At 38.2% G+C, this 24,219-nt stretch overlaps 1 protein-coding gene across 1 annotated transcript in view; it reads right to left on the reverse strand.

Annotated features, from left to right (window-relative positions):
- FBXL17 (F-box and leucine rich repeat protein 17) overlaps positions 1-24,219 on the reverse strand; it is a 577,742-nt gene that overhangs the window by 6,223 nt on the left and 547,300 nt on the right. Inside the window, exon 8 of the mRNA XM_060201248.1 lies at positions 17,514-17,656. Coding sequence (XP_060057231.1) covers positions 17,514-17,656 — 143 coding nt within the window. The remainder of the gene's footprint in view (positions 1-17,513; positions 17,657-24,219) is intronic.

The following is a 24,219-nucleotide window of genomic DNA, read 5'->3' on the forward strand; positions in this document are numbered from 1 at the left end:
TTCCAATTCATAAAATATATGTAATATAAAAAGGGACAAAGTGGCCAGGAGGTGGCACAGAGAATGGATAAAGCATTGGTTTCTCAAGCATGAGGTCCCAAGTTTGATCCTTGGCATTGCAAGTTCCAGAGAAATGCTCTAGTTCTCACTCCACTTCCTCTCTCATAAATAAATAAGTAAAATCTTTAAAAGAAACATAAACATGAATACTTAATGAAAACTGCAGATCTTCCAAAAGTAATATGCATTGGTTATCATTTGAAGACATTACTGTGATTAAATGGAAAAAAAAACATGTATCACAGGATTTTTTTTAATATAAGAAAGATTGGATTTTATAGGTCTCTCCAAAGATTGCACAACTATAATTTACATTTTCAAAATTACTGTTTTAAGGTAGTAGCAATATGTCTGGTATTTTAATCTATTTTGAGTTAAGAACTATTAGCACTATTTTAAAACTGAGGCAAATTGCGATGCTAATTAAGGTAAATCACACCATAGTTTCATTTTACTGCTACTGCTGCTATGTAAGGTGAAGAGAACCTTTGGTTTCTAAAATCCAGTTCAGCCAATTTATTGAGACTATCAGGCTGTTTCTTCACTTCTTTTATTAATACTTACCCAAGAACATTTTGGATATTTGTAAGTCTAGGCTCATATTATCTCCTTAATCATAACTGTTGTTTCCCAAATATTATTTTTTATAAAGTCTGCTAAAAAAACTATTTCCTCTTTTAACTTATACTATAAAGTAGGTTGTGTTTCTTGTTAGGAGAAAATATTTGATGACTGCATATATTAAAATCACACTCAAGAGTATGATAAACCACTTAATTTTTTTTAATCGGGAAAATTTCCCTGAAAAAAAGTGATTACTATTTAAAGTACCAAGACAATGAAATTATTACATTATCCCAAGACTGTAAGTTCCTTGACAGCAAACAGTACTTTAGTTATCTCTTTGTTTTCAGTCTCCCACACACCATCTGGCATAGTTTTACCACATTTGAATATAAGCTCATGTGACAGGAATTTTTATTTCTTCTGTCTACCCCAAGTCTTTAATACTAGCAGAGTGCCTAGCACTTAATAAGAACTCCATAAGTATTTGTTGGTCAAATTAATATAGTAGTTGTTTAATATACATAAATATCCCCCCCAAAAGGATACTGCATCAGAAATTGTGTCACTAAAGTCTTGACATTAAAGCACCTCCAAAAATATTCAGCTCTTTGATGTACACACAAATGTTGACTCTGTGCTTCTTTCCTTTCTATCTTAAAAGCACCTAGGGGTAGTCGGGCTGTAGCGCAGCAGGTTAAGCGCAGGTGGCGCAAAGCACAAGGACCGGCATAAAGATCCCAGTTCAAACCCCGGCTCCCCACCTGCAGGGGAGTCGCTTCACAGGCAGTGAAGCAGGTCTGCAGGTGTCTATCTTTCTCTCCTCCTCTCTGTCTTCCCCTCCTCTCTCCATTTCTCTCTGTCCTATCCAACAACGACAACAACAATAATAACTACAACAATAAAACAACAAGGGCGACAAAAGGGAATAAATAAATAAAATAAACATTTAAAAAAAAAAAGCACCTAGGGCCTCTTCCCAGATACACCCACCCTGGAGTTTCCAGTAATCGTACACAGGAGACAAAAGCAGTTCATGAAGGTTCAACAATTTCCACTGTTCTATTTGACTGCTGGGTAATATTCATAAAACGAGGCAACCATAGTTTAGATGAGTGGTCTTTATTGAAGTTAAGACACTCTACACATCCTAAGCTGGGTCTATAGCACTGAGAAACTTGGTGGCCACCAGACATGAGCTGCTTTCCAAAAGACTGTATGGTTCTGAGAATGTAATACTATTTATCTATTTATTTTGCCTCCAAGGTTATTGCTGGGGCTCTGCAGTACAAATCCACTGCTCCTGCCCCCCCCCCATTTTATTTGGTAAGAAATAGAGAGGGAGAAAGAGAGATACCTGCAGACCTGATTCACTGCTTGCAAAGTGAAACCACCTGCAGGTATGTGTATGTGTGGGGGGTTCCCTCACTTTGTACTCTGTGGGCTTAACCTGATATGCCACCACCCAACTCCCCCACCCTCTTTAGTTTTTAATTTAATTTTATCAGTGCACTGTTCAGCTCTGACTTACGATGGTGCTAGGGGTTGAACCTGGGACCTCTGAGTCTCAGGCACAAGAATCTTTTTTACATAACCATTATGCTGTCTCTCCTGTCCCAGAGAGTTGAATACTTTAGCTACAGCACCAGCACCCAGTCAAGAGTATCAAATCCAGAAGGGAGTCATAGAAGATATGAAAATGGGGCCTGGTGGTGGCGCACCTGGTTGAGCACACATGTTACAATGCACAAGGATCCAGGTTCAAGTCCCTGGACCCCTGCTTGGGAAAACTTCACAAGCAGTGAAGCTGTGCTATAGGTGTTTCTCTGTCTATCTTCCTCTCTATCCCCCTTCCCTCTCGATTTCTGGCTGTCTCTATACAATAAATAAATAAAGATAATTTTTAAAAAGTTAAGAAAAAAGAAGATACGGAAATGTTATGATGCTTAAGGTCCCTGCTGTTGTCACAATTACCTGGTAACAGAGAAAGAAATATGGTCAAATCTTATAATTCAAAACAATGCTATTTCTATCCCTTGAATTCATAGGCTTCAGGAATTCAATATTTCACTGTTAGTACCAAGTAGTGAATGGAAATCAGAGGAGTTTTCTATGGAGGTGGGTTGGTTTCATTGTTATCACTGTACTGCTTGACACTGTCGCCCCAGGGAACATGCAGATAACACTGTAGTGAGTGGTATGGTTCTAGACAAGGAAAAGTTCTCCAACTAAAATTGTCCTGTACTCTCCAGTGAAAAATACTGTACTCATCATTATTAGGTCTTCGTTTTCATATGAGCTAAATCAAACTTTATTTTTCTCTTCAGCATGGTCTACTTTAGCAAAATATCAGAAAAAAACCAAGTAATTTTTCATAATGATCCGTGAGGTAAAATAAAAATATTCTCCCATTCTAGTGAGGATGGAGAAGGATGGCAAAGTAAAAGTCTTCAATGAGTATCTACTATTTTCTGGGCATTTAGCATTGAATTTGATGATTGCTTAGCGTGAATAATTTCCTACTACAGAGAAAGCAGGTTAGTAATTCACACAGGGTCACACAGTGAGTGGCTGGCATCCAAGATTCAAATTCAAGTCACAGAACACAAGTGTCCTTTGCACTGTGTCACACTGCCCTGGCATCTATAGAACATATGAAGTGGACAATGTGCCAGACCTGGCCCTAGATCATCACTGACCCTGTGAAAGGTTCACTGACATTTATTTTTCATCTCACGCTAAAAGGACAACTGATTTAAGTTTACATATAAGTAGATTTATTTCAAAGTCCTCTTCAAAACAGCTACTCTGTGGAAATTATAGTGGTTCTCACTTGCCTGGGGACTATCCTATTGTCAAACTGTGGTTTCATGAGACTTTGAAGCATAATGAACTCATGGTGAAGCTGCCAACTGCCCCATTTTATCAACTGGCATTGCTTTTTCTTCTTTCTTCCCCCACCCCCCAGTACAGCATACTTCTGTGTCCCAGAGATAGAATGGCAGTCTGACTGACGTGGTGCATGCTTTCTTGGAGCACAAGTAAGCATGGAGGGAAAAAAGTAGGGGAAAAAAAAGGAGACAGAAGCAATTAGTAGGCATCTGCTCTTCTCCAAGCAGTTTGGAAAGGGCTTTGCAAAGGAAATGATACTTAAGTGGACAAGGAAGCTTCAGCCTGTGTACCACATGCACTAAATAAACATCATTCAGAGAAGAAAGGAAAACTGCTAGTGAGGCAGAATAAATAACTAATACATCAGTTTTCTGTTAAGATAGGCAACTCGGGTCCACCCAACAAACTCCAGTGTACAGCTGGGTAAGTTCTTGTTTCAAATGCCACTGCTCTGAGTGTGTAGAAAAGGTACCTCTATTATTTGTAGGTGGGAAAAGTAAGTATGTCTGTGAAGGTGTTGCAAATAGCACACTCAGCTCTTGCCTCCTAATTCTGGGCTCTTGGCCCTCACACTGGTCTGTCATTCTTCACAGATTCCCTGGGCAATGTCACTCACTGCTAACAGCCCCACAGGCTAACTCCTGGTGGCCCAGAGGCAGAGTGTTGTCTCTCGGGCAATATGCCTTCGGAGTCTGCTTCTCTCTAAGTTTCTTGATTCTCTGGGAAACTGCACTGGTGATCCATGAAACTGGGCCCTCACTGGGTCCCAGAAATGCATATTTAAAAGAAATCTAATTGTTCTTTCAGCAAGTGTCCACAGACCCCAAGAAGGGCACATACTCAAATGGATACAATATGGGGAATATGAATTTTAGCAATACCTTAAATTTATATGTAAATTAGAAGAGTTTTCTAAGTTCAGATGAAAATATTTTAAATAGGACACCAAGAATAAAAGAGAGGATGACACCATGATTTTTCCAATACCCTGCAAAATCAACAATGTGTACCAGCTCTCTGTGGGGCTGTGCAGATTTTTATGATCTATTTCTTTCTCTCTCTGCAGCAGGTCTTCTCATGTTCCTGTCTGCGTGACAAGTGGCATCGTGTTGATATTTCCTTATAGCTAGAACTGAGAGGTCTGGGAAGCTAGGATTTTGGTGCCACATTTACACTCTCACCTCTTTCTTGTCAGTTCAAGGTTCAATTTTCTGCAGGTCTAGGTGAGGATTAAGCAGTAGGTCACTAGGCATAAATAGGCTGTAGGCAACCTCCCACAGTAAAGAAAACGGGTTGTTTCCCAGTCTTCTGCAGGGTGGGCAAATGATTCCAAGTCATGAGCTAGCAAGCCCTGTTCCTTTTCTTTTCTCAACTTCACCGGCAACTCCACATTTCCTTACTCCCTTCTTCCTTTCTCAGTTAAACCACGGCCTTTCTCCACCAGTTTCATAATGACTCAAACATAATAAAAGTGTGATATGTTTATCAATGTGGAATGAATTAAACTGTGCCTGTAACCAAGAATACAAACAAGCACAGTCTTTCTCAGCACAACTTTCAAAGATCACCTAGGGATCTCTGAAAAGTCCAATATCCAAGCCATATCTCTATTTATTTCTGATTCTTGGAGGAGTGGAACTAGACATCACTAGGTTTCAAACAGCCCAAGTACTTCTAACATGTAGCTTAAACTGAGATTTACTGGTCTAAAGTTTTCAGCTGAAGAGTTCTTGCAGGGTGCAGGTACACTTGGGAATATGAAGACAAAATCTGAACTCAGATAATTCCCATACTACCCTCCATGATGAGTCAGGGGTTCTAAAGAACAGAAACTTTCCCATACAGCTTACTGGCTTGTCTTATCACAGTGGAAAAAAAAAACTATATTTTTTGAAATAGTGATGTAGTGGGGGAAAAGCTGATGTATTCTTTTACAGCATTTTGGGTCAGGCATAGTTGGGTCAAGTCCACAGAGCCATTATCAGACATTCCCAACAGCTCACTGAATGGAACAGTCCCCTAAATGTAGTGCTTTCTTTTGGGACCATCTATAAGATGGCAGGAGAGAGTGGCACCCGTGACTAAGTACTTCATATAATTTTAAGAAAGTAATAGAATATCGCATTGAAAAACCACCTGATAAATATAGCAGTCAGGTGATTACAGATTTTTCATAATCCTCTAATCTTCATGCATGAGCCTCGGGGTCTGAGCCCAAGGTTTTTAAAAGATGTATGCATAAATATATTTTTCATATAGAGGCAATAAATATTACTCTTGGGTGGCAAAAACTCATCTAAAAATCCCAAAGTATAGAGAGAGACAGATACTGAGAATGCAATGAACCTGACAGAGTCAGGCTCATAAATTCAGTCAACTTTGTCAAATGTAGTCATTCCATTTCAAAATCTGCAATGATTGGAAGTGCTATGCTCTGTCAGTATCACAACAGGCTTGGCTTCATGCTGTCTCTTTCTCATGAAATGTGGGTTGCCTGTTAACACTAGCCATGCTCCTATTCACTTGAATTAGCACAGTGAGAAAGCAGCAAAGAACCTGGGAGGATGGGGATCACAGAGATGCCTGCAGTGCTAAGTGAGAATCAGGTCTCGCCAACCCAAAGCCTCTAATTAGAGATTAGTGTGATAGGAGTCCAACTACTAGTCTGTCAAAAAAAAAAATTAGTGACAGTTTCATTTCCTGTTTCACCAACTCAATCCTCCACCAAGAAGTTTGTTTCAAGCTCAATGTAAGCTCTAGGTATATAGTTTTGCACAGGCTGTTCTGAGGCCACAAAATGCTGGCCACGTGATTGCTCTGTGGTAACAATCTACGCAGAGTATATATTTTGTATATATTTGTATATGTATTTGCATATGCCTCATAGATAGATGACAACTCAAACTGATAGGCATGTGGCATCAGGGCAGAAAAAACCATGTGAAGCATCATTTGTAGTGTTCTATGTGGTTTTGAAAGGATGGAGAGCTAAGAAAGACCCTAATAAGATAATTAATGTAGTCACTAAAAGAGTGATAAGTGTAAATGTATTTATGGAACACATTTAGGTGTTTCTAAATTTTACCTTCAAAGTTAAGTTGAAAAATATAATCAAGGTAGAAAACTCTCCAAACTAAGAAATGTGTTTTCTTTTGTGCTTAATGGCTTTTTTTTTTTTTTTTTTAATTACATAAGGCTGAAGGCAGTGGGAATCACTAATGGGAACCAGGTGAAAAAAAATCTTTATAAAATTTCAGTTTCTATCAAGTGTAATTTATGGATTTGATCTGTTTCCTAAAACAAATTTACCATCAGCAAAAACTTTTTCTGCATAAAAGTGATCTGTAACTCTAGACTCAAAAGAGACGTTTCACATAACTCAGAGCATTTCAGGGTAGGTTTCTGATGAGTGCTGTGTTCAATGACAAATCAGATACCCAAACACTATGACTATTCTGAGCCCCTGGAACTTTGGGATACCTTCAGAACCCCCTCACCCAAAAGAGACTCATAGGGTATACAAAGTATCATCACTTTTATTTATATCCCTCTGTTTACTTTTTAGAACCTATCAAAACATTAAGAGGCAGTGGGATATAATAGTTTTTTAATTTGCTTTTAATAACACTATACTTCCATAAACCAAAACCAATAAACCAAATAGACAAATTAACTAAATAGATAAACTAACTGAATCTGGCTAAAGTTATGAATAAGGACCAGGAAACTTGCTATCATTTTATTTTTGAAATTTACTAACTTATTTATTTTTTACTTTTTTTTTAACTTTTTTATATTAATTAATTTATTTATTCCCTTTGTTGCTCTTGTTGTTTTTTAATTGTTGTAGTTATTATTGTTGTTGTCGTTGTTGGATAGGACAGAGAGAAATGGAGAGAGGAGGGGAAGACAGAGAGGAGGAGAGAAAGATAGACACCTGCAGACCTGCTTCACCGCCTGTGAAGCGACTCCCCTGCAGGTGGGGAGCCGGGGCTCAAACCAGGATCCTTATGCCGGTCCTTGTGCTTTGCACCACCTGCACTTAACCAGCTGCGCTACAGCCCGACTCCACTAACTTATTTATTTTTATTTATTTACTTATAAAATAAAAAATAGAAAATGTTGACAAAACCATAGGATAATATGGGTAAAATTATACACATTACCAACCACCAGAGTTCCATATCCCATCCCCTCAATGTAAGCCTTCTTATTCTTTACCTCTCTGGGAGTATGGACCCAATATCATTGTGGGATGCAGAAGGTGGAAGGTCTGGCTTCTGTAATTGCTTCTCCGCTGAACATGGGTATTGGCAGGTCAATCCATACTATCAGCTTGTTTCTATCTTTCCCTAGTGGGGCAGAGGAACCCTGATATCTTAACCATCTGTCACTCTCAGGAGCTCTGAGGAAAGTCTTTGAAAGCTTAGAGCAATAGAGAATACTTTGATGAAAAAAATGATGAAACGATACTATCCCATCCATTCATCTGTCTATTGACCCATCATCCAACAGATATTTGTTTAGAAACTGCGCCAGTCACTGTGGTAGAATTTGGCAATATAACATATGAAAAAGCCATAAAACTTGCATTCTAATGAGGAGGATAATGACAGAAATGAGAAGAACAGGACTTTACCACCACAACAAATAAGAGTTCTTATTTATTGTAATTTCATGTAAGGAATTTGGACACCTATTAACTCAGCTAATGTCCCAGCAACCTATGAAGCAGGTATTATTATTATTATTATTATTATTATTATTATTTCAATTTTACAGATGAAGGAATGGAGGAGCAGTGTGAAAAATGGATTTAGAAAATCCAGAGAGATACAATGGTGGAGGTGTGATGGGAGTCAGGTGGTGGCACACCTGGTTGGGCATACATGTGGAGGAGTGCTGCCAGTGTGTTTCTCTCTCTCCCTCCCTCTCTCCTTCCATCTCTCCCTTCACTCTGATTTTTCCGTCTCTATATAATAAATAAATAAATAAAATATGTAAAATAGAGGTGTCTGTGTGCATGCATGTGTGTGTGTGTGCGTTTGGTGGTGGTGGTGGCGGTGGTGGTGTCAGCATCAGCAGCCTTGTAAATGTAACTGTAAAGAGATGCATCAAGTTGTGGACAGAAAAGTGGCCACTGGGTTTTGTGACATGGAAATCAGTGGCAACTTTGAAAGAGAAGAATTAGTGGCATGAAAAGGATGGAGACAGATTTAAGGAACAAGAAAATAAATAAAAGACAACTGTTCATGCAACGCTTTTTAGGAATTCAACAAAAGAGCAGCAGGAAATAAGACTGTAGAGGACCATAACTGAAAACAGATGTGGCATCAAAACAAGGTTCTTTATGCAAAAGAAACTGAAACTTGGGTAACATTTTAAAATATTAACATCAATTTTACAGCATTCTAGTTGCCCATTTGCTTGTCTGTCTCTCCCAGGAGGCTCTTTGGGATAGGAATACTAGTTGGCCACTGTTTTTTCTGACCTGTAACTGAGATGTATTAGTTGTTCAGTAGGTATGCCTTAAATAAGTTGAAACAAATACATGTTAAAAATGTGGTAGGGGATAGCTTGTAAGTTCTTTCTGAAAAACAACTTACTGAAGTTCCCACTACATTTGGCCTGGTGGGTCCTGCAACTTGCTCGGGAGCACCCAGCCTCACTTAAGCATGCTGAACTGGTTCCTTCCCAACAGGCCACTACCCGTCTGGGCCACCACAGATTTGCCCTGTTCCTACACTGTGTATGTAGTCAGGTGCTTAAGAGTTCTAGGATCTGATCTGAGGTCTGTTAAGAAACTGCTGTTACTTTTCTAGTTCTAAATTAGAGAAATAATATGATCCTGCAACCTAATTCTTTCCTATAATTACTTAAGCCATATCAAAGTTCCAAGGAGATTATTTACTGCACAGAAATGATGCTCCAGGGCACCTTCAGGCAAACGCCAACATAACATTGTATTCATCCAACAGTATTTGGGGAACAACAGTAAACTCACTCCTTTCTCCTTAAAGCACATGCATGCATACATACACACGTATGGGCTTTTACTCCACATTTAATCCCTTAAGTAAGTAAAACATCAACAGTGACTGGGGTCACACCCTAATTTATGGAGATGCTGAGTTTTCTAAACATACAAACCAAACAAGTCCCAGCCTGAATGCTAGCTTTCTGACTTGGCAAGTTTTTATTCTATTTGCTTAAAAGAAGGGACTAAGATACTTTGATTTTTAGATCTTTTTTTCATTCCTCTATAAGTAAGACTGTAATTTAACTGGGCCCTATTAAAAACAGATTTAAAAAAAAATTTTAGAATTGCTTTGTTTTTCACTAAAACATCTTGGCAAGTGAATTTCTAGAATATTACAAACCAGGTGGTCAATGTATCAGATACAAGGTTCCAGAGAAAATATGTAACTATATGGATAACTAAAAAGGGTAATGATAACAATAGCTGACATTTGCTAAGTACTTATATTGTGCATGACTTTGGGCTAGTGCTTTGCTACAGCATCTTGTTTAGTTTCTTAACAATCTTATGGGGTAAATATTGCTATCCCCAATTTTTACATGGTGAAACCTAGGATTTTTAGATAGAGTTGTTCAAAACCCCACAAATAGTAAGGTGATAGATACAGAATGTGAAAACCTAGAAATCTGACATTAATTCTTACCAATGTAAGCTCTCTCAAGTTAGTGAGTTTCCTGGATAAATATTTAAACACAGGAAAGGCCTTTCAGTTGCCATTCTGTAGTGGTTCAGGTGTGCAGGGTTGGAAAAGGAGAAGATTGGAACAGTTGGCAAAATGAGGTTTAGAGGTAACCTTTGAATTTCAGCTGATGTGCTTTTCCCTGTTTCAATTACCAGGAATAATCAGGGGAGGGTTATAAAAGTGTGTTTTAAAGTGCTCCTATGCGAATATCACCTGGAGAAACTGTTTTATCAGCAAAAGGAACAACATGCTGATATTTCAAGTGAAGGGCTTAAGTTCAGGTTTTAGAGTCGCAGCCACAGTCTATCACCATTTTTCATCACCCTTTCTCTTGGAATGCATGGCATTGCAGGCTGCTCCAGAAATGGTTATGTCCCCATGACCTAGGACTGCACAGACTGATGCATTCAGACCACTCCTGCTCTATTAGGACAAAGAGAGAGAGAGAGAAAGAGAGAGAGAGAGGGAGAGAGAGAGAAAGAGAGAGAGAGAGAGAGAGAGAGAGAGGGGAGAGAGACTGTGTGTGTGTGTGTGTGTGTGTGTGTGTGTGTGTGTGTGTGTTTTCCCACTCTGTTTTCTTTGATAAGGCATACATTTCCAACCTTAAGTTTTGGCTATGGGCAATCTAGAAACAGCTGTGCATGCATTGCTGGAGAGAGGGGGAGTCCTGCAGGTATACACTTTGTTTCATGGCTGAATTGTTACCCAAACAGTCCTGGACACAGTACCCCACAAATTATTTTTCCCTTAAACTGATTTTTCCAGTTAGTTCTGTATATTAGTTTCAGAGGCCTATATTATTTTCCCCACAGGGCTTTCCTGCACATGATTCCTAAGCAAGCTGATAAAAACTCCATTTTCTTCCCAGAAATACTGAGGTTATTGAGGCTTTCTTTTACCATAATTACTTCCTGAAAAATGCAGTGGTCAATTTTTCCTGAATATTTTTACATTAAATTGGGCACACAAAACTTGGCCCTCGATATTTTAAAGTTGTAAAGCAAATTCCTGGCTTTCAAGAGTTGACTGGTTTCTATTACTTGCTTTTTGTATTGGCTTCTCATTGACTTGACTAAATAAAATCTCTCTGCCATTTAAATGAGAAACTCTGAGTGAAAACAAGGATTTCTTATAACCTGAAGAAATCATTTCTCATTAAGCGAAATCATCAAATTTCACTCCTCAACTAAGCACTTCAGGAATTGGGGCAGGTGAGGCAAAAGGTCTTGGCAATGGTCATTTGATGAAAAATGAATTAATTCGATTATTTCCATGGTGTGGATCAATAATAGTCAGCTTGCACCAAGGCCCCTGGCCTGGAGGCAGCTGGATAATCAATAGGATCACACAGAGGCAGTTCTCCTCCCTCGGCTGCCTCTCTGATCTTTTCTGGTCGGACTCTTCACGCCTGTGTAATTCTAATTTATGTCAACTAGAAATCAAAGAAATTCCAAGAGGCTTTGGTCATAGGACATTGGGGTGGACCTTTCAAAATCTATTTGTCTGCTCCTTAAGTACTGTGGCCCCCACAGCCCTCCTGGCGCCTCCTAGAAGAAGTCAGCTCCAGGCAAAGATGGAGGAGGAGCAGAGTTAGGTAAGTCAAGGTACACCTTCTCCTCCTATCTGGAACTCTGCAGGGATATAAGAACTAATAAGCATTTAAAGCAAAATGCTCTGCCAAGAGTGGCTCCCTCAATAACTCTCTTTAATGATACCCCAGACGCTGGCATTTTCAAATCAAATGAACAGTGTATAAAATTAGTTCTGCATGGAGTAAAAAAAAAAAAAAGTGAAAGGGAGCTTTTAAAAGCTCCAGCATTTCTCCATCCAACTGCTTTTCACAAGGGTTTGGCATCTGAGAATTGCTACATTTATGATGTTATTCACTGCTCATAATTCAAGCCCTCTGTCTCCAAACTTCTGTATTAACACACACTGCAGAGGTTTCCACCACGACATTTTATCACTGAGGTTTTCCAAACCAGCCAGGTTGCCTCTGGCGAGGTCTGGTTTCTCAGCCAATGCCATGCCACTGGGCTCCCTCCCTTCTCATCAACTTTGTTACCCAAAACATTTTTCATTAACCTTAAACATTGCATTTCCATTTGCCCTATAGCTTTCCCATGAATTTTTTTTTTGTTCTTTTCCAGTTTTGTTCACCATCCAAACTGCTTTGTAAGAAATGAGGAAAATATATCAATAGAAGAAACAGATCTATACAGAATCAAGATACAACTGAAGTTGTAAAAATAATTACTATGACCAAAGTCACTGACAATAATTGTGGACAGCAGAGCAAACATACTGCTCTTGTTAAGAGTCCCACTGATTATACAAGTAGTTTTAACTAAATCACCAAGTAAATGCGTGTTAAGTTGATAGGTGATTTCAGGTCAGCTCTAATACCCAAGGTCAAGTAAGCCTTTGAACAGTCCTTAAGAATATAAGTTCACCCCAATTCATCAAAGCTGTCTCACACAGTGTTTTCTTCTCTTGGTCCTTAGAATGCACTAAAGTTTAGGAGATTAAGTGGAGTCAACTTCAAAACCCAAAGTAATTCCTCTAACATGCTTATCCATCCAGCAATCAGAAAAGCTTCTCAGACAGGGGCTTCTTAATGCACTTCCTAACTTGACAAGTGCACAGGGAATGCTGCATTTGTTGAATGGCTGGAGGAATCCTCCTGAGGAGTCACCACTGTTACAACCAAACACATTTATTGCAGTTTAACTTAGACACTGTCTGATGACCTAAGTACAATGTTGCTTTCCTCTGACAATGAATAGGTTTAATGTTTCTCATCTGTTCTGTTTACCTAATGAGAGAGAGTAAGGCAGACAGGCAGATATAGAGCTAGAGCTAGACAGAAAATAAATACCTACCACAAATCCAGTGCATTTTGCTATTCTGGAAATTCTTCTAAAGCTCAAGTGAGGAGACACACACACACACACACAAACACATCCTGGTAAAGGATAGCTTCTAAAGCAAATGAAAGAAAATATATTTAGCCTTTAATATTTCTCAGAACCACGGAACAACACACACACACACACACACACACACACACACACACAAAATCTCTCCTCAATGCAGGAATTCTGAAAACATTTCTGACAAGGGGGATTAGTGTATTAGTGTAGACAAGGGGGACTGCTAAAGCTTTGTACCTCCTTTTTGGCTACCAATGGTGTGCAGAAAGGGGAAGAGGAACTCTACTTGTTGAGTTATTAGTAATCAGTAGATTTGGCTAAGGTATAGGGAGAAGTGTGATAGGTTCAAATTGTGTCCTTCATGATTATGGTACTTCCCCTGCCAGGAAACTGTTAACTGTGTCCTTTAATTCTTATTAACACAGACTGACATTGAGATAGTGGATTTTTGTCTCTACACCTTAATCATAATTTTCCACTTTCCTATTTCAATTACTATCCTTCTTTATTTTTCTTACTACTTTCTTTTTGTTCCCATACCTATTTAAACTATCTTATCTTTAATTTTTTCCATTTGCTCCCACTGCAAATCTTTTTATTTTCATCTCTATGCCTGGGTTGGTAAATTAATTCCAAATATAGAGTCCCATGAAGGTATTAGTTTTCACTTGAAAAGTGTGTAGAAAATGTAATTATTGATGTCTCTTTATAGAAAATAATCTCACTTTTTAATTTCACTGAGGAATAAGCAAAATGGTGACATCTCTAGGTGTTTTTTTTTTTCTCTTAGAAATTTTGCTTTCAAAATGGGATAGTAGTCAATACAACTTTCTCATTTGGAAATTCAAATGTCACAACATAGGTTAATACAATGCTGTATATAGGAATTAATCAACAATAGCATTTTATATAACAAGCATTATTCTAAAGACTGATATAGGTTCACTCATTTAAGTGATCACAACAATTCTATAGCACTGATGTTACATCAGCCTCATTTAGCACATGTGGAAACAGTGGAACTAAAACTAAAAGGTTGAATAACTGCTAGCTGACAGAAATAATACATTTTGTTTTTCTTTTGAACTGTGGCCTTACTACTATGGGCTGCTTTTTTAATTCCAATAGGCAAAGAATGAGACAGAGACAAACAGAGGCATCACAACATCAAACATTTCTACAACCATAAAGTTTCCCCTGTAGTGGTAGGGCTTGAGTCTCTGTCATATACATGACAACATGTGAATACTATCTGGTGAAGATATCACTCCACCTCACAGAGCCCATATGTGAATCTGAATTCTGGATCTACAGTCCATATTCTTTCCTTTGCTACTCAGATCTATCCCTCTCTTCCTTTCTTTTCTTTTCTTTTCTTTTCTTTCTTTTTTTCTTTTTCTCTTTCTCCCTTTCTTTCTCTCCCTTTTTCTTTCCTTCCTCCCTTCCTTCTTTTCTTCCTTCTTTTATTTAATGATTCTAGAAATTTATTTATGAGAGTGAGTGAGCAAGAGAAAGAGAGAGAAACCAGAGCACCACTCAAGTCTGGTATATGATAATCCTGGGGACCTATGCATGCAAGTCCAGTGTGCTGTCATTGTACTACAACCCTGGTACTCATCCCCCCCCCCCCAATCTCAATCAAAATTAGGAAATATGGAGATGGGCAGCATAATGAAAATTTTGGAAAGTTGAACAGCTACTTATTCTAGATTTCCGGCTAATGAGTTAACAAGCACAAATATGTACAAGTTTTATTTGCACTTTGAGTGATTTGGAAATTTTTTTTAATCCTCATGAACCTTGTCAGGTTTGGTTCTGAACTAACTTAAGTCTAATGCCAGGCAGGTTGACTAGGTCATACCAGAATGCTAGGATCAGTACCATGTTACTCAAACCAGTGGGTTCTAAGAGTTTCCTGACTGGAGAAAGTATATAAAAGCTGTTAGAGGAAAGGGAATACAAAAACAAACAGCCTTTAAGGATACTGTTAATCAGAGCAGCCTTTGAAACTTACTTTGGACTAATATACACTTGGGTAGAAAAAGATCCATTCCTTAACTTAAAATTAGCAACACGAGGGTGGAGGGTAGATAGCATAATGGTTATGCAAACAGACTCTCATGCATGAGGCTCCAAAGTCCCAGGTTCAATCCCTCGTACCACCATAAGCCAGAGCTGAACAGTGCTCTGGTTAAAAAAAAAAAAAATCAGCAACATGATGGGTAAGCAAATGTGTATGGAATAATCTCCTCTTGTAATACCTGGCACCTAAATTTCTATAATTTATCTCTGTAGGCAGAGCTAATACTAGAAAATCTAAAGATTTTGGACTAGTAATATGAGGATACCCAAGAATGGTTGTTGGTACATAAATTTGTTTTGAATATATACATTTTGGTGGCCCTAACTAGGTAGCATTCATATAGCGCTTCCTTTGAGAGCAAGTTGAAGAGGTCTGTTGTCATTATGTTGCATTTCTAAAATATTCTACCTACGATGGCACCTTTGACTTGTTTGCAAGGAAGCCATTTTAAATTGACAATTGTTAGTAGTCACATTAGGCTTGTTAGTTGTGAAATCTGAGGAAGACTTAGAAACAAAGCCATTTTTCTAGGCTGGGGTGAGAATAGATAGCAAAATCTCTGTAAACATAGCTGGTGAAGGCCTAGTCTAAATTGGAATGTTAAAGCATTTGGAATAATTCAATTAACAAAAATGACAAAGCACACCAGGGTTTGGGCCATTCTCCCTGTTAGAAAGTAAATGAATATCCTTTGGGAAACATGTATATTTAGTTTCATTTTATTCTGTTAAATATCTTCCTCAACCACAATTTACAAAAGTAGCATGTATGTATAAGCTGTTATAAGATGTCAACAGTTTCTGAACAGGTATCTGGAGGTGAGTCTTTTCCAAGGAAGTTGTCCCTGGATCTCCAGATTGTTCCAGGTGTGTCAACAGTACTAGACAACAATCTGATCACATAAGTACATGTCTTATTGGGTGACCTTTGAGCCAGAGTCTGGTCTTTCTGAGTCTCAATTTTCTCTCCTTCATAATGCAAATAGCAATTTTTTTTTATGCGTAGAAAAGGTAAAACATGAAACTATAGGTACCTTGAGATCAATATAGAATTTTGCCATCTTTCTTCTCAATACCCAAAAGACTTCATGCAGCACAGTTTCCCAGACCCACGCTCACATCTCTGGTCAGCTCCACACATCTTCAGTGGTAACCCTCTGTTTCCCATCATGTGCTAAAAGTGGTATCTTGCATGTGGAAAGAGGCAACTTTCTATACAGTATCCCTTCATAAATTCTTTCTTACCTCCCAAATGGTTGGAATGCATACAGTACTGAAATCATATACTTAGAATTGTTTAAAAAAAAAAAAGATTTATCACTGTTCTTTCCATTTTATGGTTGTAAGTAACTTGGAAGCCAAAGTAGAATTTTACTATTGAACCATGCACATTGCATTGTGTCATGAAAATTAAATTTTGGTTCATGGGCTTATGGATAGGAAGTCAAAATCTAACTTGACTGTGTGTATAGTTCTTCTTATTTCTACATAAACACGTTTTTTCCTCGTGTGGAGGCAAGATCTCACACATATACTACTTTACTGCTCCCTGGCCAACTGATTTCTTTAAAATTGATCTTATCAAAGAGAGAGAGAGAGATAGAGAACACACACACACACACACACACACACACACACCAGTACACTCCTAAGTTCTGGCTTATGGTGGTCCTAGAGATTGAACCTCGTGCTTTGGAGCCTCAGGCATAAAAGTTTTTTTGCATCACTATTTTATTATCTCCCTACACCCCAATTTTTTGTTTTTAAAGATTTATTTATTTATTGGAAAGAAAAGAGGGAGAGAACCAGAGCATCACTGTAGTGTATACAGTATCAGGGATCAAGCTTGGGACCTCATGCTTAGGAGTGCAGCATTTTATCTACTGTGCTATCTTCCAGGCTGAAGGCTGACTTTTCCCCATTTAGACAGAGAGACAAAGAGAGGGAGTACAGGAGTTTCCTCCAGTGCTGTGACATACCCATGTAGTACCAGGATTCAAATCTGGGCCAAGTGCATGATGAGATACATTTCTTATCCAGTGAACTATCTCTCAGGCCCACAAAATTCAATTAAAGCAAAGATGCTAAAAGAAAAAAAAAGTTCAAATCTGTCTGTAAAACCAAGCCTCTGATAATGCATAGTTGTGATAGTATGTGTGCATATACACATATACATACAAATGGGGAGCAAAGGAACATGTGATATAAATCTACTAAGTATGTGAATATGTAGAAAATGAACATAATAGGCAGCTCTTACTTTATCACATCTCATCAGCCCCAAATATCTCAGAGACTTGCTACTCTGTGCAATCAGTGTGGCTCCTTGGTCTGTAATTTCTTTACACCATCCAACATCCACAGTTTCTATTGTCATGCTGTATCGCCCAATGGCTATCAGCGCTGCAAAGAGGGAGAAAGAGAAAACATTCATGTTAGCAGTGTAAGGACCTTCCTACCATATTATGACATTTCTCTCATTTCCTCACTAAATCTGTTCCTGAAATGCTGTGTGTAAAATGAATGTTTGGTAAACTAAATTGAATTTGAAATGCTTTCGGGAAGCTTACCCTATGACAACCCTTGTACAAAGTGAATAATCATTTGATAATTTCCCTTTCATTGGAACACAAACTTTTATCAGTTTTATTCATTACAAGGTTAGTTTTATATTTAAACATTCATATTTATAAGGGAAACACATAAAAATGTTACACTGCACACATACATTACAGAAAACCTCAAATAATAATTACCCTTCATTCATGATAATTTTAATAGTTTTTTAAAAGAAAAAAAAACCATGCAAACACCATTTTGAAGTGTGTTATACTCCATATGAATTTCTTCACCTACCGGCATAATTTCTTCCATCTGTTTATGATCTGTATAATGTAAGTGTATAAAGTATTTTTCACATTGCTCTTTCTGGGGACTGTTAGGAATTAAGAGTACATTATACATACAGTTGAACTTAATTGGTGCCATGCTAGAGAGCAGTAAAGGGAATACATTTGCTATGGTAAATTTCCTCACCATATCTCAAGTCTTCTTTCTATTAACATATAAAATGAAGCCTGTCATCTGAAAACTATTATAATATCTCTAGTCTTCTTGAGTATTTAGCATTGTACCACTACTGAAGAGCAGACACTTATCCCTTAATCTATGATGTGCACTACTTATCACTGCTCCATAACCCATCATCCTGTCGCAGCAACCAATCAGTGAATGTGCTTGGTTGTTTAGTGCTATGGACTTCTGCTTCATAGACACGCATGCCTCCATTTCTGTGGGGCAGAAAACACATTTCCCATCGCTCTTAGTGACCCGCCCTTTCCTCCCTCCCCGCCTCCCTTCTTTCCTACCTTACTTCCTTCCTGCCTGCCTGCCTGCCTTCCTTCCTGCCTGCCTGCCTTCCTTTCTTTTTCTTTCTTTTCTTCTTTTTTTCCCCATTTTTCTTGATAGGACAGAGAGAAATTGAGAGGAGGGGGAGATAGGGAGAGAGAAAGATATCTGCAGGCCTGTTATACCACTTGTGCAGCATCCCTCTTTCAGGTGGGGAGTCAGAGTTCAAACCCTGGTACTTGCTCATGGTAATGTGTTTGCTCAACTGGTCGTGCTACTGCCTGGCTCCAGAGAACACATTTCAATCCCTCCAGTAAGAATAAAGTTATCACACACAGGTTCATAAATGAAACAATGCCACGGATGTTTTAAAAAGGAAAGAAAAAAATGTTTGTTAATTATTTCCTCATTCTAATATAGGGTGAGTTGATTTCTGTGACATTAAAAGTGGATGATATTTTCAAATTGACTAGAGTGATAAGAGCAGAGTGAATTTCTCATGTAAATAAATGTTAACTCTTACAGTTCACAGTAAAGAAGACTTTGTAAAACATCTTTGTTAATTATCTCAGTGTTGTTTTTCTAGAAAGCTCATGCATAAACACTCAAATATCAATGCATAGCAAAAACTGGTGCTGTGTATCTACCTCTTTCCCACTCTCTCAAGTTAAAATGATAAAAAAAAAATGTCCTTGGAAAGATGCATGTTTCACCTGGCCCTTCCCCCCATAGTGTAGGCAGGAAAAAAAGGGGGGATAGGAGGAGGAAATAGAAGGGGTGGGGAAGAGGAGAGAAATGAAGCAAAAAGAAAGATTAAATTAACTTTTCCAGTAACACAAAATAGTGAGGGAGTAGATTATTATTTAGAGTCAGCTCTAAGCACCAACTGTATAGCAAATCTGCTAAATCAGAATCATAAGCTGGGCATCTGGAAATTTTAGTATACCATACCACCAGAGTGTGGGACTGAAGTGTGACAGACAGATCTGTGTTAAGTATCAGGAGAGAAATATTCCTTGGGTTCATCTAAGTGGAACAGTTGAATGGACATGAGGAACAGAGAAGTAAAGAAAGCTCAATGTAATGCTTACTCCATCATCTTTATTTTTAATAACTCATTCTTTTTCATTTATTTTTTATTGAATTTTTTAAAAAAGTTTGAGACAATCAATTTTTATCATCTCATATTAATTAAATACTTATTTATATGACTACAAATTAATAGAAGTGTACATAAACACCATTCCCACTACCAAAAGAGGGTATCCCATCCCACCCCGAACCTCCATCCCTCCCCACCGCCCCAGGAAGCCGAATGTTCATCCTTACCCTCACCCCAGGGTTTTTACTTTGGTGCCCTATCCAGATTTAGTCAAATCCTGCTTTTATTTTCCCTTTCTGTTCTTCTGTTGATGAGTGGGATCATCCCATACTCATCTTTATCTTTCTGACTTAGCTCACTTAACATAATTCCTTCTAGCTCCATCCAAGATGGATCAGAGAAGGTAAGTTCATTGCTTTTAATAGCTATGTAGTATTCCATTGTGTATATATACCACAGCTTTCTCAGCCACTCATATGCTGTTGGGCACCTGGGTTGCTTCCAGGTTTTAGCTATTATGAATTGTACTGCTATGAACATAAGTGTACAAATATCTTTTTGGTTGGGCATTATGGAGTCCTTGGGGTATATCCCCAGGAGAGGAATTGCTGGGTCATATGGAAGGTCCATTTCTAGCCTTGTGAGAGTTCTCCAGACTGCTCTCCAGAGCGGCTGGACCAATTTACATTCCCACCAGCAGTGCAGAAGGGTTCCTCTGTCCCCACAGCCTCTCCAGCATTTGTTGCTGTTGTCCTTTTTGATGTATGCCATTCTCACAGGAGTGAGGTGGTATCTCAATGTTGTCTTTATTTGCATTTCTCTGACAATCAGTGACCTGGAGCAGTTTTTCATGTGTTTGTTAGCCTTTTGGAGCTCCTCTGAAGTGAATGTTTTGTTAATATCCTCTGCCCATTTTTGGATGGGGTCATTTTCTTTTTTGTTGCTAAGTTTGCTGAGCTCTTTGTATATTTTGGTTATTAGTCTCTTCTCTGATATATGGCATGTGAAGATCTTCTCCCATTCTGTGAGGGGTCTCTTTGTGTGGTAGTTTCTTTAGCTGTGCAGAAGCTTTTCAACTTGATGTAGTCCCATTGGTTTGTTTCTGCTTTTAGTCTTCCTCGTAATTGGGTTTGTTTCATCAAAGATGTCCTTGAGGTTTAGGTGGGAAAGTGTTCCAACAATGTTTTCCTCTAAGTATTTGATAGTTTCTGGTCTAACATCCAGGTCCTTTATCCATTTGGAGTTGATTTTTTGTTACTGATAAGATAAGGTGGTTCAGTTTCATTCTTCTGCATATTTCAACCCAGTTTTCCTAGCACCATTTATTGAAGAGAACCTCCTTTTTCCATTTAATATTTTGGGCCCCCTTATCAAAGATTAGATGTCCATAGGTGTGGGGGTTTAGTTCTGGGCTTTCAATTCTGTTCCACTGGTCTGTGTGCCTATTTTTTGTCCCACTACCAGGCTGTTTTGAGGATGATGGCCTTATAATATAGTTTGAGATCTGAGAGTGTGATGCCTCCATCTGTTTCTTTTCCTCAAGATGTTTTTGGCAATTCTAGGTGTTTTCTGGTTCTAGATAAATGATTGTACTTTTTGTTCTATTCTCTTAAAGAAGCTTGGTGGAACTTTGATGGGTATTGCATTAAATCTGTATATGGCTCTGGGGAGAGCATTCATTTTGATGATATTTATTCTTCCAATCCATGAGCATGGGATGTCTTTCCATTTCTTGGAAATAATTCACAAACGAGTATCAGTGAATTCAAAAAGAAGAAGAAAGAGGAAGAAAAGAAGACAAGAATGAAAAAAAGAAAGAAAAGAAAAAAATAGCAGTGAAAGGAAAAAGTTGTTTTTTCATTAGCTAGGAGTTGGGAGAAGGGGGAGAGTGGATAGGGGAGGTAGGTAGAGTGAAACAAGTTCCTCTCACAATGGATAGGACACCCAGTCACCTAGCAATAGAAAATACACTAAAAGTTAATTTTGGTCAACCTGAAGGGGGGGAAGGGTCATGTGTATATATAATAGTAATAATAAAATAGAACAGAGTAAAAAAAAAAAAACGTAACAGTCAGTCTGCAGCTTGGACGACTTTCAATTGACTCAGGCAGCCTGAGCAAAGACAGCCAATTGTTAAAAAAAACAAAACAAGCAAACAAACAAAAAAAACCTCCAGGTAGTCTTTCCCAGGTGGCGTGAGGCTCTGATTGGTCAGATATATTGTCACTCCAATTGAGCTTGAAAAGAAAAAAAAAAAAAGAGCAAAGGGAATCAGAAAGGGAAAAGATTGGAATCACATCCCCTGATGAGCCAGGAATCTTGGTTAAAAAAAAAAGCTCAGCAGGGAGCCTTCTAGTAGCAGCTCTCCAGCCCCCGGGGTCTGGTTATATGGTGGGGGAGAGGGGTGCACTTCAGAAATAATCAAAAAATTTCCTTCCTTTTTTCTCTCTTTTCTAACCCAAATTGAGCTATAGTTACTTCCTTGGTGTCACACTTATTCACCTTCCTGCTGATGGCCAGTTATCCTACCCTTTCCAGCAGTTGTTGTCGGAACTTATGCCAGTAGCTGCCTCCAAGTCACCATCTTGACTTAGGATGGGAGTCGGGTGGTAGCGCAGTAGGTTAAGTGCAAGGGCGCAAAGCAGGAGGACCAGCATAAGGATCCCAGTTTGAGCCCCTGGCTCCCCACCTGCAGGGAAGTTGCTTTACAGGTGGTGAAGCAGATCTGCAGGTGTCTATCTTTCTCTCCCTGTTTTCCTCTGCTCTCTCTGTCCTATCCAACAATGCCAACATCAATAACAACAATAACTACAACAATAAAATAAGGGCAACAAAAGGGCATAAATATTTTAAAAAATAAAAATAAAGGATTTAGAATATGTTAGAAAAAATGGTTGATTCCAGATCTTGGCAGTGAATATATGAGTATGGAACATTCTGTGATGTACAAAAAAAAAAAAAAAGTGCTTAAACAAGCATAAAGAATGTAAAAAGAAGGGGTCCGAGGGTGGCATACCTGGTTAAGCGAACACACTACAGTGCATAAGGACCCAGGTTCAAGCCCCTGGTTCTCACCTGCAGGTGGAAAACTTCATGAGTGGTGAAGCAGGGCTGCAGATATCTCTCTCCCTATTTACCCTTCCCCTCTCAATCTCTCTCTTTCTATCCAATAAATAAATAAATAAATAATATATTTTTATAAGAAACTACCTATCTTTAAAAAATATACAGCATAAAATCAGTAGTAGCTAACAATTGCTACAACTGAAATAATTTGAAGATCAAAATAAATAATGATGACAGTACAGAATTATAATTCGAAAAAGTGAATGGGCATTCATATGTTTATAATAATGTAAAGGAATAACCAAATTAATTAACCATAGAAAGGAAGTGCTTCAATATAGAAAAATTTTAATTAAAAAATATAGAAGTAATGAAGGACATATAAGAACATCATCAGGGGAACCATACCAATAATTGCTACAGGCAAAATTCACTGATTGATAGATGCTACAATCAGTGAATTGATAGATGCTACAATCAGCTCAAATGAGTTTGAGGAGCAACATATTTTTCTAAGGATATTTATCAACTACAAAGGGAAAAATGCAAGTTTTCAGCAAAAAACTCAGCAGACACTATCTTAACCAAATGGTCCAGCCTAACACTGCTAGTAGCAAAATACATAGACATTGTGCACTACCTTATACTTCTGAAGAACTAACTGTTGCAAAAAGAAGTTAAATTAACCTTATAATAAGAGAACATTAAACAAACACAAACTGGAAGAAAATATTCTACTATATATCTCAACATCAAAAGGGCAAGGTGATGAAATATAAGAGGGAGTAGTGTGAGACATGACAAGTAAGCATGATGTGGGGTCCTGGAACAAAGAATTCAGGTAAGGCTAATAACCAAAATATATAAAAAGCTCATCAAACGCAACAAAAGAGCTTAGTAAAAAAAAAAAATGACCCCATCCAAAAATGGGGAGAGGAAATGAACAGATTATTCACCAAAGACAATATCCAAAAGACCAACAATCATAGGAAAAAAATGCTCCAAGTCATTGATTGTCAGAGAAATGCAAATAAAGACAAAAAATGAGATACCATTTCACTCCTGTGAGAATCTAATGCATCAGAAATGATAGTAACAACAAATGCTAGAGAGGCTGTGGGGAGCGAAGAAACCCTCCTTCACTGTTGATGGGAATAGAGCAGTCTAGAGAACCCGCAGAAAGCTAGAAATGGACCTACCCTATGACCCTGCAATTCCTCCCCTGGGAATATATCCTAAGGAATCAAACACAACCATCCAAAAAGATCTGTGTATACCTATGTTCATAGCAAATTTTTTGGCATTTATTTATATATATATTTATTTATTGGGGGATTAATGTTTTTCAGTTGACAGTAAATACAATAGTTTGTACATGCATAACATTTCTCATTTTTCTACACAACAATACAACTAGGTCCTCTGCCATCCTGTTCCTTGACCTGAACTC

This window comes from Erinaceus europaeus, chromosome 11, assembly GCF_950295315.1.
Source record: "Erinaceus europaeus chromosome 11, mEriEur2.1, whole genome shotgun sequence".
NCBI lineage: Eukaryota > Metazoa > Chordata > Mammalia > Eulipotyphla > Erinaceidae > Erinaceus > Erinaceus europaeus.